The sequence below is a fragment of the Nerophis ophidion genome, linkage group LG01, assembly GCF_033978795.1.
Source record: "Nerophis ophidion isolate RoL-2023_Sa linkage group LG01, RoL_Noph_v1.0, whole genome shotgun sequence".
Taxonomy (NCBI): domain Eukaryota; kingdom Metazoa; phylum Chordata; class Actinopteri; order Syngnathiformes; family Syngnathidae; genus Nerophis; species Nerophis ophidion.
Window position 1 is genome coordinate 34,747,722 of NC_084611.1, and position 18,518 is coordinate 34,766,239.

Below are 18,518 nucleotides of genomic sequence, written 5' to 3' on the forward strand. Positions count from 1 at the left end.
GCAGAAACCTCCCAAAACAGTTAACTAAAAATGCAATATTGTGTATTTTTCTGAGTCTAATAACCATAAGTGTCGTTTGAACACATTAAAGCATTACCAACAACACTAAATAGCACTGGAAATGTGTAGTTATTGGTTAGATCTGGATCTTGAAAATAACTAGTGAGATCTTATTAGCATGTAATATTTTCTGCTTAAAATGTATTTACATTCTCACATAGGTAAACAAGCTGATATGACCACAATCGCCCCCAATGTATGAGAGGCACATTGCGTTTGGCCATCAGTCACATTAGAGACAAGAGCATGGAAACTACAATTTCACATGTCTATCCATTCATCTATTTTTAGTTGTAAAAATAGAAGAAACTGAATTATTTGATAAATCAGACTAATTTTGTGCATTGAAACGTACTGAATGTAAAATGTGCCATGACGTTAGACAAGACAAATCTTCAATGAATACCGACTAGTAAAAATAACCTTTATATCATGTGCTGTCATCGGTGTCCGTAGAACTGTTCACATTTCAGCCTACAAGAATTCCACTTCTAACTATAGAATACACATTGAAATAAATTAGGGCTGGGCGATATATCGATATACACAATATATCGATGGTTTGTCTCTGTGCGAATGACTATATCGTGATATTCAAGTATACGTTCTCACGCAGTTGCTTTTAGCTGCGGGCATTACAGGACGGTGTGGCGCAGTTGGGAGAGTGGCTGTGCGCAACCCAAGGGTCCCTAGTTCAATCCCCACCTAGTACAAACCTCGTCACGTCCGTTGTGTCCTTGAGCAAGACACTTCACCCTTGCTCCTGATGGGTGATGGTTAGCGCCTTGCATGGCAGCTCCCTCCGTCAGTGTGTGAATGTGGAAGTAATGTCAAAGCGCTTTGAGTACCTTGAAGGTAGAAAAGCGCTATACAAGTACAACCCATTTAGCATTTACAGGCTCTTCTCGCTCTTTCCTGTCTCTCCTTCTCACAGATAACAAGCGCACCTTCTTACATACGTCACATACTGTCACGTCATACGTCACATACGTATACCCCCCTGCGGAGCAGAGAGGTAGCAGCATGGGTAACATTAGCTGTGATGCTAGCAGAGCCGTGCGAGTGGTAATACGAGAGAAAGAAGGTGCGAATGAAGGAAGAATGAATTCCCAAGAAAAACAGCAGGGGGTCCATCGTCTGGCGGTGGTTTGGCTTCAAGTGGGTATATGTCGAACAGACAACCGTAATTTGTCACGTGTGGGCCAAAAGCGTTCCTTCCAAAAGCAGCATTACTGCTAATATGTACCATCATTTGAAAAGTCACCTGCTAGAGAATGAAGGGTGCTTACTCCGCATGTCAACATTTCCATTCGGTGCCACACCAACAATATGCCGAGGCAACTATTTCCACATCAACACCTTATGAAAAAAATAGTCAACAACAGAATTTAATAACGCCCGTAGTAACCTCCCACATAGCGAAGGACGAACACTATTTGATTTCCTATTATGCAGCTTGTTTTTATTTGACACTTAAAATGTCTCTGACAATCTTGCACTTTCTGTTTTGGAAATGACATGAACATTTGTGCCACTGCTTAATAACTGTTTAATAAATACAGTTTTGGTCAATTGACTTAGTTGTGATTTCCTTCTCTGCATGAAAGTTTAAAATGAGCATATATTAATGCAGTATTAACAAGAATGTTTTAATGTAGACACATATAATTATAATGCTATGATTATATGTATCAAGTGTTAATTCAAGGCCAAGGCAAAATATCGAGATATATATCATGTATCGCGATATGGCCTAAAAGTATCAAGATATTAAAGAAAGGCCATATTGCCCAGCCCTACAATAAATTATGATTTTTATGTTTTTCATGCATGCACACATCAATTACAATTGTAGTCCAAGAACCATTAGAAATAGCTACTAGATACATCAGAAGTTACACACTAGTTACTCAATACTTGAGTAGTTTTTTCGCGGATTACTTACTTACTCTTACTCAAGTTATTATTTTGATGACTACTTTTTACTTTGACTTGAGTCAATTTATTCAAAAGTAACAGTATTCTTACTTGAGTATAATTTTTGGGTACTCTACCCACCTCTGGTTGTAGTTTATGAGCTGAAGTATGTTTAAAACTATATTTAGACTTATTACTTTTCGTTGATTCTGTCAGGATAACTAACGTCAGAACGACTGCAATTGCGTGCCAAAAATGCACATGTCATTGTAAATTGCTAGTGATTCCCTCAACATTTGGATTTTTTCACTTTTAAATGATAATGCTTGATTCAGATTATATGGAGCGATGTATTGAGATGCAGACAAACGAGGCACAACTGGAAAGAGGTCAAGTGGAGCAAAGCTCTACAAACACATTGCGAAATGAGCGCATAAAAGTGTTATCTAATACTAATCCTCGGTAAATATCATTCTTGGTACTCGTTGACATGTGGTAGGACCCCACACTTGTATTCATAGAAAGAGACCGTTTACAGTAGGTACTGCTGTATGGGTTTACACAATTCAAATGTGCTCAACAGTCAACTTTTCTGTTTGAACAATTTGTATAAAGTGAACTCAGTAATTACCCAGTAAAGTATGTTTGATTGAGGCGATTATTTGTTTGACGTGGATTGACACACCCCATTAATTGAGGCACGGCGTCTGTTGATGGCCAATATTTGGGGAAATGCAGTCTTCCTTTTTAACGCATTTCTTATTCAGTTGAATTGTGTGAATTACAGCTTCCATGATTTATCTTAGTTTTAGTTTTATCTGGAGGTATTTTACAGGACTGTTCACTTACTACAGCATATGAACGGTGTAATGAAACCACCCTTAGCTTCTTTACATTACATTACAAATATCATGTCTTGGAGTTCAGAGGTCGTCCAAATAAGTCTCCTTGTGCTTTTTTATTTTTTTATAGCTCACCCAGGTGCATAATTGGCTAAACGGCTGTGGGGTCAATGCTTTAGTGAGATTTGGAGCGGTATGGATGTGTGCCTGCCAAATCGGGCATGTCTTCTGTAACACACCCAGATGGGCTGAACAAAACCGATCCAGATTTTGTATGTCTTGCATGTATGTAAAATTGTTAACTTAAAGGAATCTTTGAAGGTTAGAAACCTGCATCTGTTTGCGAGCTAGCTAAATGAATGCTCAATTCAAACAAAGAGATTGTGTCATGTTAATATCAACAGTCTCCACTTTGCTGGCTGCCCTACGTCCCCTCTCTGATTACATTTGTTGCTAACTTGCTGAGAAGTAAACATAGAAAACCCTAGTTCTCTTATGTTGTTGTTGTTTAATAACATGTCTTGTTTCAATGGATTTAATGTGGAATGCCTTTCAAAGCATCCGCCCAAAACCAAAGGCAGTAGAGCATGTACGGTGCAAAAGACCCTCATTGATACATGCTTACTTATAGAGATTGTGCATATGTATTTATTTTTACGTGTACCAATGAGCCAGCGCCCGGCCCTTTTCTACTTAAGACCAGAGACGAGGGCGTGGCTACATGACACCGAGTTGGCCATCTGATGATATACAAAAGAAGAAGCGCTACATGTCACGGCTTCTCCAATTCCCCATTCACCCTAGCCTTCCCCTTCAAATTGCTTTGATTGGATGATGTGTAATACGAGCCCACTTATCTGATTTGATGCCACTGCGGGAGTATCTGATTTCAGACAATTGTAGCCACCTCCGGGGGGAGTCAGGGTCGGAAAGGGCGGATGTGTTGGCATGGATACTCGGGGCCCGGCAAATTAAGTTAGGAGCTGATGAGATTATGTTTAAATGCTGTTAGGGATGGGAGGCTTATAGGGATCGACAAGAACAGAAAAACGGAGAGAACATTGAAAAAGAGTGCGAGAAACTTCAGCCGTCTCCTGATAATTACTAAGGAAACCTCTCCAGTTTGTTTGTTCGGACACTTCCTATCTCCTTTACTTCAGGACAAGTCCAAGTGTAAATGAGTATTAAAAAACATATCTCCAATCTGGCCTCAATTTATCACTTTTGGTTTCAAGAATAAGGTACATTTTGTAGAAAAGGCACCATATGAGTAATCACCGACCAGGGGTTCAGATGTCAATGTAGAGTCAATAAAACCTTTTCTCACACAGTGGCCTAGACAAGGGCTGCAAAATTAATTTAATTTTTATTGTGATCACGATTTTGGCAGCGACGATTAAATGAGGGTGATTTGCGGAAATATTTACATTTAAAAATCAGGCTGCGCTGCAATTCAAACCAAGCACGTTCGCAACCAACGGTCAGTTAACCGATGGACAGTGGACTCATCTGAGAGCCAGTAAGAGGTATGAGGTAGATCAGCTAGGACCTCCCTAAAATATTAGGGGAAAAATACTGTATTGGTGCCTTCCTCTCCTGCAGAGTTACACAGAGGGCACCCATAGGCCCGCATTTTAACCCCAGAACAGGACCGCACTCCTCAACGTTCTCAAGGCACACGTTTCCCAAAATCCGGAACTGCTCTCAAGTCGATAAACCAACAACAAACGACACAACGAGTTGCACGGCAATACTGAGTTGGTGTGCATATCCATACAAATTATCGAGTTGTGGAGAACACTTTAAGTAATAATAACACTTCCCTTCTTTTCTCAACCGCCATCGTTTGCTAACAGAGCAGGCCACGCGCCACCGGTGCAAAGCCCTGACGAACAGCTACATAAGTGAGGTTGCCTCAAGTACAGAAAACCGGAGCATCAACCGTGCACCGAGGGACACAGTTTCCATCCACCTGTTAAACAACCGCCAAAATAATGGATATTATAATGTTTTGTTCAGCTAAAGATATATATATATATATATATATATATATATATATATATGCACACACACAATAGGGGTGTAACGGTACACAAATTTTGGTTCGGTACGTACCTCGGTTTATAGGTCACGGTTCGGTTCATTTTTGGTACAGCAAGAAAACAACAAAATATACATTTTTGGGTTATTTATTTACCCAATTTGGCTTTATCCTTTTAACATTGGGAACACTATAATAATTCTACCCACGTTAATCCACATTAAACTGCCTCAAGTTGTTGCTTTGATTAAATAAAATGACAAAAACTTTCTTTTACATATAAAAAGTGCAACATTAAACAGTTTCAAGTCAACTCATCATGCTTAATTTATCACAGCATTTGGGAAGCTTGTAGTTGACTTTTATTACACACACACACACACACACACACACACACACACACACACACACACACACACACACACACACACACACCCATCAAAATGAGCTAACGTAACGCTGAGAGCTAATTAGCCTTCACCTCAACTATGAGCGAGCTGAGCTGCAGTTTAAGTTCCTAGAACATGGATGTCAAACTCTGGCCCGCGGGCCAAATTTGGCCCGCTGTGTAATTTCATTTGGCCCTTGAGGCAATATCAAATTAACATTAAAGCTGGCCCGCCAGTATTGTACAGGGTCGGTGTCGCTGTAACACCGCATTCACCGCTAATACTCATACTTGCCAACCCTCACGATTTTCCGGGAGACTCCCGAAAAACATTCTCCCGGACAACAATATTGGGGGCGTGCCTTAAAGGCACTGCCTTTAGCGCCCTCTACAACCTGTCGTCACGTCCGCTTTTCCTCCATACAAACAGCGTGCCGACCCAGTCACATAATATATGCAGCTTCTACACACAGGTATGTGAATGCAAGGCATACTTGGTCAACAGCCATACAGGTCACAATGAGGGTGGCCGTTTAAACAACGTTAACACTGTTACAAATATGCGCCACACTGTGAACCCGCACCAAACAAGAATGACAAACACATTTTGTGAGAACATCCGCACCGTAACACAACATAAACACAACAGAACAAATACCCAGAACCTCTTGCAGCAATAACTCTTCCGGGACGATACAATATAATCCCCCCATTTATTTTCAAATTTATTAGCCTGTGGAAAAAGTTAATGTTGATATTTACCTCAGAAGGCTGCAAATAGTCATTACATTTTTTATAAATGTTTTATTTAATATGCCATTGATGTATTTTCTTTTGTTTTTTGAAAGTTGATTTTGCACTATTAAGTTATATTAGCGTTGCTTGTTCCATATTCAGTGTTAAAGCAAGTCAGTGTCGCAAACTGAGCAATAATTATTGATATTTTTTAAATGATTATTATTATTATTATTTGAAACTCGATTTTGCATGTTACTGTAAATTTATATAAGCCTTACTTGTTCAATATTTAATGCAAAACTTGTTTGGGTCCCTATTAAAAGGTTCATTTGTTCAACCTTGGCCCGCAGCTTTATTCTGTTTAAAATTTTGGCCCACTCTGTATTTGAGTTTGACACCCCTGTCCTAGAAGGTCAACGGGCTCATAGTGATGTTTGTAATAGTTGTGACTGGGAAGTGTTTTTTATCATTTGGGGAGTGTACGATGTCCGCCGCTCACCTGCTAGACACATATCTGCTCATTTCGACGCCGGATTACTGACTACATGCGCTCTGAATACGCCCTGCTGATTGGCTGTTACATCGCTCTGAATACGCACTGCTGATTGGCTGTTACATCGCTCTGATTACGCACTGTTGATTGGCTTTGTATGTAACCAATCAGGTGGTTGTGTGGGGGCGGGACAATGCTGGGTGCTCATTGCTCAAACAGAGGCAGCTGCAAAGCAGCTTGCTAAGACTTTAGTTTACAAATTCGTTCGATACACCCTCGTACCGAACCGAAACCCCCCTACCGAAACGGTTCAATACAAATACACGTACCGTTACACCCCTAATATACACACATATATACACACACACACACACACACACACATATATATATATATATATATATATATATATATATATATATATATATATATAAATCAATTGTGTGTGTATATATATATATATATATATATATATATATATATATATATATATATATATAAATCAATTGTGTGTATATATATATATATATATATATACATCAATCGTGTATATATATATATACATATATAAATATATGTATATATATATAAATATATGTATATATATATTTATATATATATATATACATATACATATATGTATATATATATATACATATATGTATATATATATATATATGTATACAGTGTTTACGCGGAGTTGGAATATAATTACAACACTTTATGTACATATTTATATACATATTTATATAATATGTAACTACAAGCTCCATTCACAGACGGAGTCCCATTGCTTTTATGAGCGGTCAAGCGAGTCAAAAGCCGAAAAAAATGAATAAATAGATTTATTTTTTTATTATTTTTTAAATATTTTTTTAAATTTGTTTTTTTATTTGTATATATATGTATATATACATATATATATATATATATGTATGTATATATATATATATATGTATAAATGTGTGTGTGTGTGTGTGTGTGTGTGTGTGTATGTATATATATATATATATATATATATATATATATATATATATATATATATATATATATATATATATATATATATATATATATATATATGTATATGTATATGTATATGTATATATATATATAAATTACAGCATACACAGTAGTACCGTAACAAGCTTAACTGGTTCTTTGACGAAACTTTTGACTTACAACATTCTTAACTTAAATCAATGTCGATCATTGACATTATATAACATCAATTGAATTAGTTCTTGGCTCCCAGAATTACAATTTTACCATGTAACAAGATTTTAGAAAAGAAAAACAAACTTTTAGTTAACAAATATTGGATTAGAAAAATACAATAGACAAATAGTATAAACAACTACCATAGTTTTATGAACTAATGTTAGTGTTAGAGAATTGACCTTTACAGCATCTTCTTCCAGCTGCTCCTTTTTTATACACACCATCATCAGTGTGTTTATATTTCAGCGGATAAATGTCAATCGTTTACAAATTACTTTAACGTTCTTGGCTGGTATTAATACTAATTTTGCTTCAGTATGGTGCAGACTAGCAGGGCTAAGGCGTATTGCTACAGCTATGGTACTTTTATTTCTATTAGTCAATTAATATCATCCACCTCTTTTTTCAGCACTGTTTTTTACGCTCAATTTTTTCCTTCCCAAGGTTAGAAAACAAAGTTATGTCAATCTTGAGCTATAAGCTAATGCTAGCAAGTAAGACAGAGTGTTTCAGGTGGGTCAATCTACATCAACAAGCAGTGGGTTACTCGTAACTCAAATGTTACCTAAAGTCTAACGTTTAGAGCTGAGAGGTAGATCTTATCTCAAAACACTCGTAAGTCGAGGTACCGATGTTGTAAATATGTTTTCTGTATTATGATTGTGATAGCACACATAATATTTACATTATTTGACACACATTGTTTTATACGTATTTTTGCAAAAAACAATCAAAACATATTGTTTTAAAAAGTACTTGTACTACTAGTAGCCTTGATAGTTCTCTCTGCAATCGGGTAAATAACGAGGCAATACAGTATTCCAATAGGGTAAAATACATAGTGGGGAAAAAACTTTAAAGGTTAATATTTTTGTGTTAGTGCTGAAGTTTAGTGATCTTACGAGTTTGTGGGTGAATGGCTAAAATGTGGAAATGAGCAAAGTGGGGAAGTCTGTCAATGTGTTACTTAATTATTGTTTGCAAACAAATTGCAATGGCTTGATGATTTTGGTATCAACTCCCAATATTGCCTCTTCCTATCAATCCTCAGACCGAGATCGCCAAGAGACTGAACACCATCTGTGCACAAGTCATCCCATTCCTTTCGCAAGAGGTAAGCACGCCATCTCTTGACTGGTTTATCATACAGTAAGCTGTGACCCTCCCCTTTTAAAACCTTGTGTGTCTGGGTTTTTTGCAGCATCAGCAACAGGTGGTGCAGGCGGTGGAGCGGGCCAAGCAGGTAACCATGGCCGAGCTCAATGCCGTCATTGGGGTACGCGGACTACCCGGACTACCCCCCACAGTGTGTACTCTTCTACTTTTCCTTTTATTTTGTATTACCTAATTACGTCTGCTATAAGAGAAGTGAATGTGTGACATCAGGGGAAGTATAGGCAGAATTCTTAATCACTGAAGCAATATTGAATCATGCAAGACCTTTTAGCTACTTGGTTGCACTTCTGTCTAGTTTCGCTCATGGGGGCTTTTTAATGATGACAACTAAGCGCTCTGCTTGATTGGGGCCCCACAAGATAGACAGGGGGGCGAGGGTGTTGACATTAAGGGAATTGTGGGAAAGGGGCAGGTCATCAGCAGACCTTGAGCTTGGCTTCAGAGAATTGGATGTGAGTCTGCCTTGTTAGTTGGACTAATAGGGGTGTGTGTGTGTCTGTTTATTGCATGTGAAGCGTTATCTTGTGCTCCTCAGTCTCCAATTAACTGCAGCACTCTGTTTTATTGATGCCCTCAGTCTCCTCGGGTAGAATTTGTCTCTTTACGGTGGCCAATATGCGCAGTAATAAATACAGGAGCTCCTTGTTTGCCTTTTAGTTGGACCGATAGTGATGTGTGTAAGAGAGAGAGATGGGGTCTGGGGGGCTCTTGAGGTGGATTTGGCAGTTGCTTTTGGAGTCTTAATTGCAGGGTTTTAGTGTTTGTAAAAGGGGGGTGGGGACTGAGGGTCACGGCGTTACCCATGGCGCTCCCCTCTTCTTCTGTTCCTCTCGTCTCCCACGCCAGCTTGTCATTCACCCCCATTTGTGAGTTAAATGAGTGTAATGAAGCGTGCTGCCCCTGCCTACACATGCGCGCACACACACACAAAGTCACACATAAGTGCATATGCACCAGCTCATGCTAACATCCCATGACAATCTGTGGTCTGCTTGCCTGCGCCAATACTTCCCCTCCATTTGCTCCCATCAGGGGTCCTATTTGTTTTACTGCTCCAGTGTGTTTTTGCATCTGTTTGTGTGTGTGCGTGTGTGTGTTATTGGAAACAACAGAAGGTTTTTTTTATATGTGTGCATGCCTTGTTTATCAAGACTCACTGCCTGGCTAATCAAGAGTGATGTGTGTGTCTGTGTGTACAAACTAAGGCTAAAAGGCTACTTAGTTATTTTGCCTTCACCCCTCAGGTCACAGAATGGAGGAAAGGTGCAGGGGAGGAGGTGTGTGTGTGTGTGTGTGTGTGTGTGTGGTGGGGGGGAGTTTGTCAATTAGGTGAGATAAAAGTCAGTTTGACCTTCAGCCCTCCTTCCATCCCTGCCGAGCAACCTCCTGTGCCCCACCCCCCACAACCAAAACCTTCTTTCTTCCCTTTCCTTCTCTTTCCCCTCGCTCCCTCCCTCCTGCAGCGAATCAGTGCGCTTGGATTCTGGCGGCTACTGTCTGAGGAGGCAATAATGATGTTTTGGAACACAAAGGAATTTCACGCTTAGACGAGCGCCTGATTTGCTGTGAAAGAGAGAGCGGGGCTGCCAGCCAAACTCTTCTCTCTCTCTCTTTCTTTCTTTCTCTCTCTCTCGCTACCTCCCACTACTGACCCTCCTCTCTTCTCCCTCACAAGACCTGACAGTGTACGCAGCAGCTGGGCCCCCCTCCCTTCGCTGCCACCACATCCTCCGGCTTTGAGACTCTGATCCCAGCTGTCAGTATTGTTCAGTGTTTGACCCTAGAGGGATGACGAGGAGGAGGAAAGGAGGAATGGAGGGGAGGGGGTAAAATGTGTACACCCCCTCGTAGACGGCAGCAGCTTGTTGAGTTACTGTAAGATCAGGCACATAAGAATCCTTTCCATCTGTTCAGGGCCACAAATATCTGTTGCTTGAGTTTCACAATCATATTGATTTTGATTGTACTTTTAGTTATAGGTTACTTTGTCTCCTTTAATGAAACCTGAGCTTTTATGGCACACTCAGTACTCACATAGGCCAGTTGTACCGGGCTGCCTTTTAAGCTTGTTTCATCACTTCTATCTTGCAGTATTTCTGAAATTTCCCCGACTTTGTGAATTATCCATCCATCCATTTTCTACCGCTTATTCCCTTTTGGGGTCGCGGGGGGCGCTGGCGCCCATCTCAGCTACAATTGGGCAGAAGGCGTGGTATGCCTATCTCAGCTACAATTGGGCGGAAGGCGGGGTACTCCCTGGACAAGTCGCCACCTCATCGCAGGGCCAACACAGATAGACAGACAACATTCACACTCACATTCACACACTAGGGACCATTTAGTGTTGCCAATCAACCTATCCCCAGGTGCATGTCTTTGGAAGTGGGAGGAAGCCGGATTACCCGGAGGGAACCCATGCATTCACGGGGAGAACATGCAAACTCCACACAGAAAGATCCCAAGCCTGGATTTGAACCCAGGACTGCAGGAACTTCGTATTGTGAGGCAGACGCACTAACCTCTCTGCCACCGTGAAGCCTATTTCGAACTATTCCGATTTGTTTCATTTGTGCAAATTGCAGTGTCATTAATTACTTGCATGAGGAGATGGTCACATTGATTTTCTGACATGTCTTTAGTACGCATGCTATTGTGTTTACAGATGAACAAGTTTTCTGCTGCTTTTACTGTGAGATTATTTTGAGTCTTATTTCTGTTTTGAAATGTTTGGGTTTCAAGATCGATCACATAGCAGTCCTATCTTGTTTATCGCAGTGTAGTATTGATAGTTTTATTATTTTGAATTCATTTAGCCATTTTAATGCTTCAAAATGCTTACAATAGAGTAGTATGCTGTCAGGGCCAGCAAGGCCTTCTCTAAACATAAATCGTGATCATAAATTAATTGAAGTTAATTTTATTTTTAATTTACTTTTCATTAATATATAAAATCATTAATCATATTCTTTTTATGTCATATTAGGCTCCAGTGTTGCTTGTTTCATGTCAGAGCTTTTATCCAATCAGAATTGAGCTCGCTTGTTGCCAGCTTTGTATGAATTCTGCCACAGGCCTTCTGAATCAACATTAGCTGATCAGTTGATAGACGGTTGAGATAGCCAGTCAGATCACAAGTTTTTGACAGTAGCCCATCGAGGCCGCCTGACGGAAAACCTGACGGTGATTGGATATTTACTTGTTACTCCCAAGTGAGTATAATCGTTAGTTGTGATTTGCGAAAGCAGGAAATGGTACTGGAGAAATCACCGGTACTCACTTTTTTAACCCACAAAGGAGTGCAGAACGTTGATTAGGCGGCAGATATATATTTAAGAGGCCAAGAGAAACTAGATCTTGTGAGACGAGGTCGGTCTGCCTCTGAAGTTATTGATGGATTGATTGATTGATTGAAACTTTTATTAGTAGATTGCACAGTACAGTACATATTCCGTACAATTGACCACTAAATGGTAACACCCGAATACGTTTTTCAACTTGTTTAAGTCGGGGTCCACGTTAATCAATTCATGGTACAAATATATACTATCAGCTTAATACAGTCATCACACAAGTTGATCATCATAGTATATACATTGAATTATTTACATTATTTACAATTCGGGTGGTGGGATGAGGAGCTTTGGTTGATATCAGTACTTCAGTCATCAACAATTGCATCAACAGAGAAATGGACATTGAAACAGTGTAGGTCTTACTTAGTAGGATATGTACAGCGAGCAGAGAACATAGTGAGTTCAGATAGCATAAGAACAAGTATATACATTAGAAATACATTTGATTATTTACATTAGGTTATTTACAATCTGGGGAGATGGGATGTGAATGGAGGAGGGTATTAGTAAAGGGTTGAAGTTGCCTGGAGGTGTTGTTTTAGAGTGGTTTTGAAGGAGGATAGAGATGCATTTACTTTTACACCTGTTGGGAGTGCATTCCATATTGATGTGGCATACAAAGAGAATGAGTTAAGACCTTTGTTGGATCGGAATCTGGGTTTAACGTGGTTTGTGGAGTTCCCCCTGGTGTTGTGGTTATGGCGGTCATTTACATTAAGGAGGTAGTTTGACATGTACTTTGGTATCAGGGAGGTGTCCAGTCGGTGAAATGGTTTGGTCGCCACTTCCACTCGAGTAAACCAACTACGAGCGGTACCACTTGCTTATACGTCGGATGGGTGCTACAAATAGTGAGTTCAAATATTTTAGTTCTATATGTGTTCACATTTAATGTTTTTTTACAATAATTTAATTGTTGATGCGGGTTTATTGATTTTAAATGCACTGAAAAATAGCCAGTTTTGTACACTGCTGGGGTGATTCAATGGTCAATTGTGCGCAAGTGTGTTTCTGTATGGTATTTCTGTAGCCGTGGTCATGTGGTGACATAAATTGTTGTATTTACTGAAGTCAGACTAAGTAGGACATCACCGAAGGCCTAGGTGGAAAACGCATGGCCCTTCACTGCTAATATAGGGCAAACATGTTGTACAATATACTTTAGAAAATATAAATAAAATACCAACAAATCTGCAATGTGGTGAAGCTACAAGCGTGACGTAATGAAGTACGCTGTACATTAGATTTACATCTTTGCAACGTTGCATACACGTGGTTGTGCATGAGATTGCGCCATGACCTGGTCCACCTCCTTCCAATTGTGCCTAGCAAGCGGAAATGTACAATGCTTTGGATCCGTATGCCCCCACTAGCCAAACATGCCGGACTTTAGGCATGAAGCAGCCCCAAGCATGTTGCGATTAACCTAGCAGGAGTACAACCTTTTGTCGCAACAGTAGTGCACCTTTTCCTGTTTAATAACCAACCCCTCTCTCTTCTCATCTTTGTGTGTCTCCTTATCAGCAGCACCTATCACACAACCACGGCGGAGGCCCCATGCCCCTCACGCCTCACCCGGCCGGCCTACACCCGTCTCAGTTGGGCGGTTCAGCCAGCCTCCTGGCACTCTCCGGAGCGCTCGGCGCCATGCCTCCACATCTGGCAGGGAAAGACGGCGCTGATAAAAAACCTAACCTGTCCGGACCGGACACGCACCCGGGAGGTGCTGATCACCTGAGAGGTAAACTCAAATGCCCGAAGTATGGCAAAATATTTGTGTTCTTTCATTGTATTTATTATTATGTTGTCTCTCTCTGCCTTTGTTCCTTCACCTTGTCACAACAGAGCGGGAAGCTGGCACAGTAAGTACTTTTGCTTTTAGTTTTTCATGTTTTTGTTTTACATGAGAGAACTTTCAGGTCATAGGATTTATTCATTTATATCACATGATCATTCAGTGACAAATCATGATAATTGGAATTAGGGCTGGGCGATAAGGCCTTTTATTAATATCTCGATATTTTTAGGCCATGTCACGATACACGATATATATCTCGATATTTTGCCTGAGCCTTGAATGAACACTTGATGCATATAATCACAGCAGTATGATGATGTTATGTGTCTATATTAAAACATTATTGTTCATACTTCATTAATATATGCTTATTTTAAACTTTCATGCATAGAGGGATATCGCCACTAAGTCAATTTACCAAAAAGGTATTTATTAAACAGTTATTAAGCAGTGGCACAAACAATTATGTCATTTCCAAAACAGAAAGTGCAAGATTGTCAGAGACATTTAAAAAAAAACTATGAGTGCACTTTCGTGAATGATGTCACTAAGATCAATCAATCAATCAATGTTTATTTATATAGCCCTAAATCACAAATGTCTCAAAGGACTGCACAAACCACTACGACTACGAAATCCTCAGAAGAACCCACATAAGCGCAAGGAAAACTCACACCCTGTGGGACGTCGGGGACAATGATGACTATGAGAACCTTGGAGAGGACCACAAATGTGGGCAACCCCCCCTCCCTAGGGGACCGAAAGCAATGGATGTCGAGCGGTTCTAACATGATACTGTGAAAGTTCAATCCATAGTGGATCCAACACAGCCGTGAGAGTTCAGTTCAAAGCGGATCCAAGACAGCAGCAAAAGTCCCGTCCACAAGAAACCATCCCAAGCGGAGTCGGATCAGTAGCGTAGAGATGTCCCCAACTGATACACAGGCGAGCGGTCCATCCTGGGTCCCGACTCTGGACAGCCAGTACTTCATCCATGGCCATCGGACCGGACCCCCTCCGCAAGGGAAGGGGGGGCAGAGGAGAAAAAGAAGAGAAGCAGCATATCAACTGGTCTAAAAAGGAGGTCTATTTAAAGGCTAGAGTATACAAATGAGTTTTAAGGTGAGACTTAAATGCTTCTAGAGAGGTAGCATCTCGAACTGTTACCGGAAGGGCATTCCAGAGTACTGGAGCCCGAACGGAAAACGCTCTATAACCCTCATACTTTTTTGGGGCTTTAGGAATCACTAATTAGCCGGAGTCCTTTGAACGCAGATTTCTTGCCGGGACATATGGTACAATACAATCGGCAAGATAGGATGGAGCTAGACCGTGTAGTATTTTATACGTAAGTAGTAAAACCTTGAAGTCACATCTTAAGTGCACAGGAAGCCAGTGCAGGTGAGCCAGTATAGGCGTAATATGATCAAACTTTCTTGTTTTAGTCAAAAGTCTAGCAGCCGCATTTTGTACTAACTGTAATCTTTTAATGCTAGACATGGGGAGACCCGAAAATAATACGTTACAGTAATCGAGGCGAGACGTAACAAACGCATTGATTTGACATATCAAAACAACGCTAAATTAAAATGCACTTTTTGTACAGAACACCACTACAATAGTTTAAAAAAAAAAAAGTGCACTTTTGTGCATTATGTCACACAAGATATTGAAATAAGTGTCAAATAAAAATGAGCTGCAAAATAGGAGATCAAAATAGTGTATGTCCTTCACTATGTGGTAGCTTCCTGCAGATGTTATCGCCTTCTGTTTTTGACAATTTTTTTCATACGGTGTTGATCTGGAAATAGTTGCTTCGGCATTTTGTTGGTGTGGCACCGAACGGAGATGTTGACATGCAGAGTTTCAAGCAATATTCATTCACTAGCGGGTGACTTTTGAAATGATGCTACATATTAGCAGTGCTGCTACTTTTTGCAGCAACGCTTTTGCCGCATAATTGTTCAACACTTCCCGCATGAAGCCAAACCACTGCCAGACGATGGACCTCATGCTGTTTTTCTTGGAAATTAATTCTTCCTTCATTTGTTACCAGATTCGCACCTTCTCTCTCTCGTATTACCACCCACACCGCACCGTTAGCATCACAGCTAACGTTACCATGTCGCTACCTGTCTTGCACACATGACATATGTAAGAATGTGCGCTTGTTTTATGTCTCTGTAAGAAGGAGAGACAAGAAAGAGTGGGAAATGCCTGCAGTCTAATGCCCGCAGATTAAAGCAACTGCGTGAGAACGTATACTCGAACATCACGATATAGTAATTTTCTACATCGCACAGAGACAAACCCGAGATATATCGAGTTCATCGATATATCACCAGGCCCTAATTGTAATGAAATGGTTCAGTTTATTTCCAACATGCTTAACAAAATTACATTAAAGTGCATCATGTTTGCATTTCCACTATTTTACACAAGTTGAATTAATACTACCTTATCCTGGAATCTTCAAATAAATGCTGGTACATACATCGACGGCCAAGAAGATAGAAGCATGACACAACAATTCAGAATAGGAACGTTGTAGCTTTCTAAAAGTGCACCTGTTGCTATGGCAGGATTTGACTTTATTGTACTCCTCTGAGCTACTTCCTCCTTCGGGGATCAATGAAGACCGTATCACCGTGACGTTAGAGCGCCTTGTAATTGTTTTAACCGTCAGTTCGCACCTAAATGGCTTCTGTGGTTGAGTTTGACAGCCCAACTGTGTGCGTGCATCTACGTGTATGAGCATTTATGGGTTCTCTTGGGGCAACGCTTTGGTTGCCTTCTTAGTTCTGCCCTGGAGCGATTCTGAACGGCTTTCTCTGCCAAATGAGCCTTTCAGCACACACACACACACACACACGCACACGCACACGCACGCACTCCTCCAAGCTTTCATTGTTGTGCATATTTAACACCTCAGTGAGCAGATTACCTTCCCCCCAACCGTCCCCACTGCCCCTGATCCCGCGCTTAAAGACTTTCATTGTGTTTAATATCACCACCACTGAGAGGGGTGGGCTTTATAGAGGAGGGGTGCAGCAGTCATATGACACTAAAAGCGCGTGCGTGCGTGCGTGTGTGTGTGTGTGTGCGTGCGTGCGTGTGTGAGAGGGGGTTTGCTTGGGTTTTGCGGGTCAGCGCTTCTGAGCTCAGCCCACTAAAAACCTTTCTATAAAGGGGGGAAAAGGGGTGGGTGGGGGGTGAGGAAGGGCCCCCTTGGTAGAATGCCGATTTTCCGCCCCTGTCACATCTCCGTCGCTTGTCACCCTTTCTTCTCCTCCACACACTCTTCCTTCATTTTCTCTGTCCTCTAATCTCCCATTTTTTTTCTCACTCCCCCTTCCTCCCCTTCCTCCTTCATTTACCCTTTCCCCCCTCCCTGTCAGCACTCCCAACGCTGCTGCTTGACGTGTGCACGCGCATGTGTGTTTGTGTATGCTGGATGCACATTTCATTGACAAGCTGTGACTATAATGGACTCAACATGAAGCTTTAATCCATTAACAAAAGGATCCGTTGGTCAGGAGGCAAAGGGGGTTAGGGCGGGGGTGCTTAGTGTGTGCTTTTGGGACACACAAGCGTTATGCAAGCAATACACACATAGGCTTTCACAGTCAATTACACACTGCAGACACACACACCCACACACACACACCTCTCACACAGCAGCTCGTCACAGCCAAGAGAGGCAGTGCGGATAGATTTTAAGAGCCACTTAATATAATCATCAACTTTACAGGCGTGCGTATTGGTGTGCGCGCCTCTGAGCTCTTAACCTACTCGCTAAAAAGTTCTCGCTCTGTTTTTATAACTTGCCCTGCGCGCACATGCGACCACAGCCGCCAGCATTTGTAGCTGTGTCGTCTAGGCCAACGTGTTCCCGCCACGTTACATGGAAAGTTTCGCATCATATTACCATCTTTTCTAAAATATTGGCCGTGCGCCAATTAGTTTGTTTAGTCCCCCCCCATTTCTTCAGACAATAAATGCCTTCTTTAAATAGATGCTTCATTTCCCCCCCTCCCGCTCACACCAACGCAGAGTGGAGGGTCAGCGGCTGTGTGAAAGGGAATAGCAGGCAGCCGGAACAGGGGTATAAAGTTCAACACTTGACTAATTTGTGTCGCTCGGTTGTGTTAAAACCAATTGTCACTGTTCAATATGAATATTTATTAGGAATGTAACAGTATCAAAATCTCATGGTACGCTGTTATCATGGTGTTAAAGGAGGACTGCACTTTTTAAAAATGTTTTTACTTTGCCTATTTTTTACAATCGTTCTGAAAGACATGACGATGGATGGATTTTGTTTTCATGCATTCTAAATAGCAAGTAAATACGATTAAAACTCTGCTTACAATAGAACCTACGGGAGTCGCTCTAATCCCTTAAAAAACATCCAAAAATCTTCATTAAGATTTTTTATACTTGATGTGAGGATTTCTGTAATGTAGTAACAGGCCCATTCATAATAACGTA

At 40.8% G+C, this 18,518-nt stretch overlaps 1 protein-coding gene across 2 annotated transcripts in view; it reads left to right on the forward strand.

The window, feature by feature from the left end:
* LOC133553264 (transducin-like enhancer protein 1) overlaps positions 1–18,518 on the forward strand; it is a 53,121-nt gene that overhangs the window by 18,548 nt on the left and 16,055 nt on the right. For both annotated transcript variants that reach the window (XM_061901282.1, XM_061901291.1), the window contains exons 5-8: positions 8,752–8,814; positions 8,902–9,006; positions 13,754–13,970; positions 14,075–14,091. In XM_061901282.1, the coding sequence (XP_061757266.1) occupies positions 8,752–8,814; positions 8,902–9,006; positions 13,754–13,970; positions 14,075–14,091 (402 nt within the window). The remainder of the gene's footprint in view (positions 1–8,751; positions 8,815–8,901; positions 9,007–13,753; positions 13,971–14,074; positions 14,092–18,518) is intronic.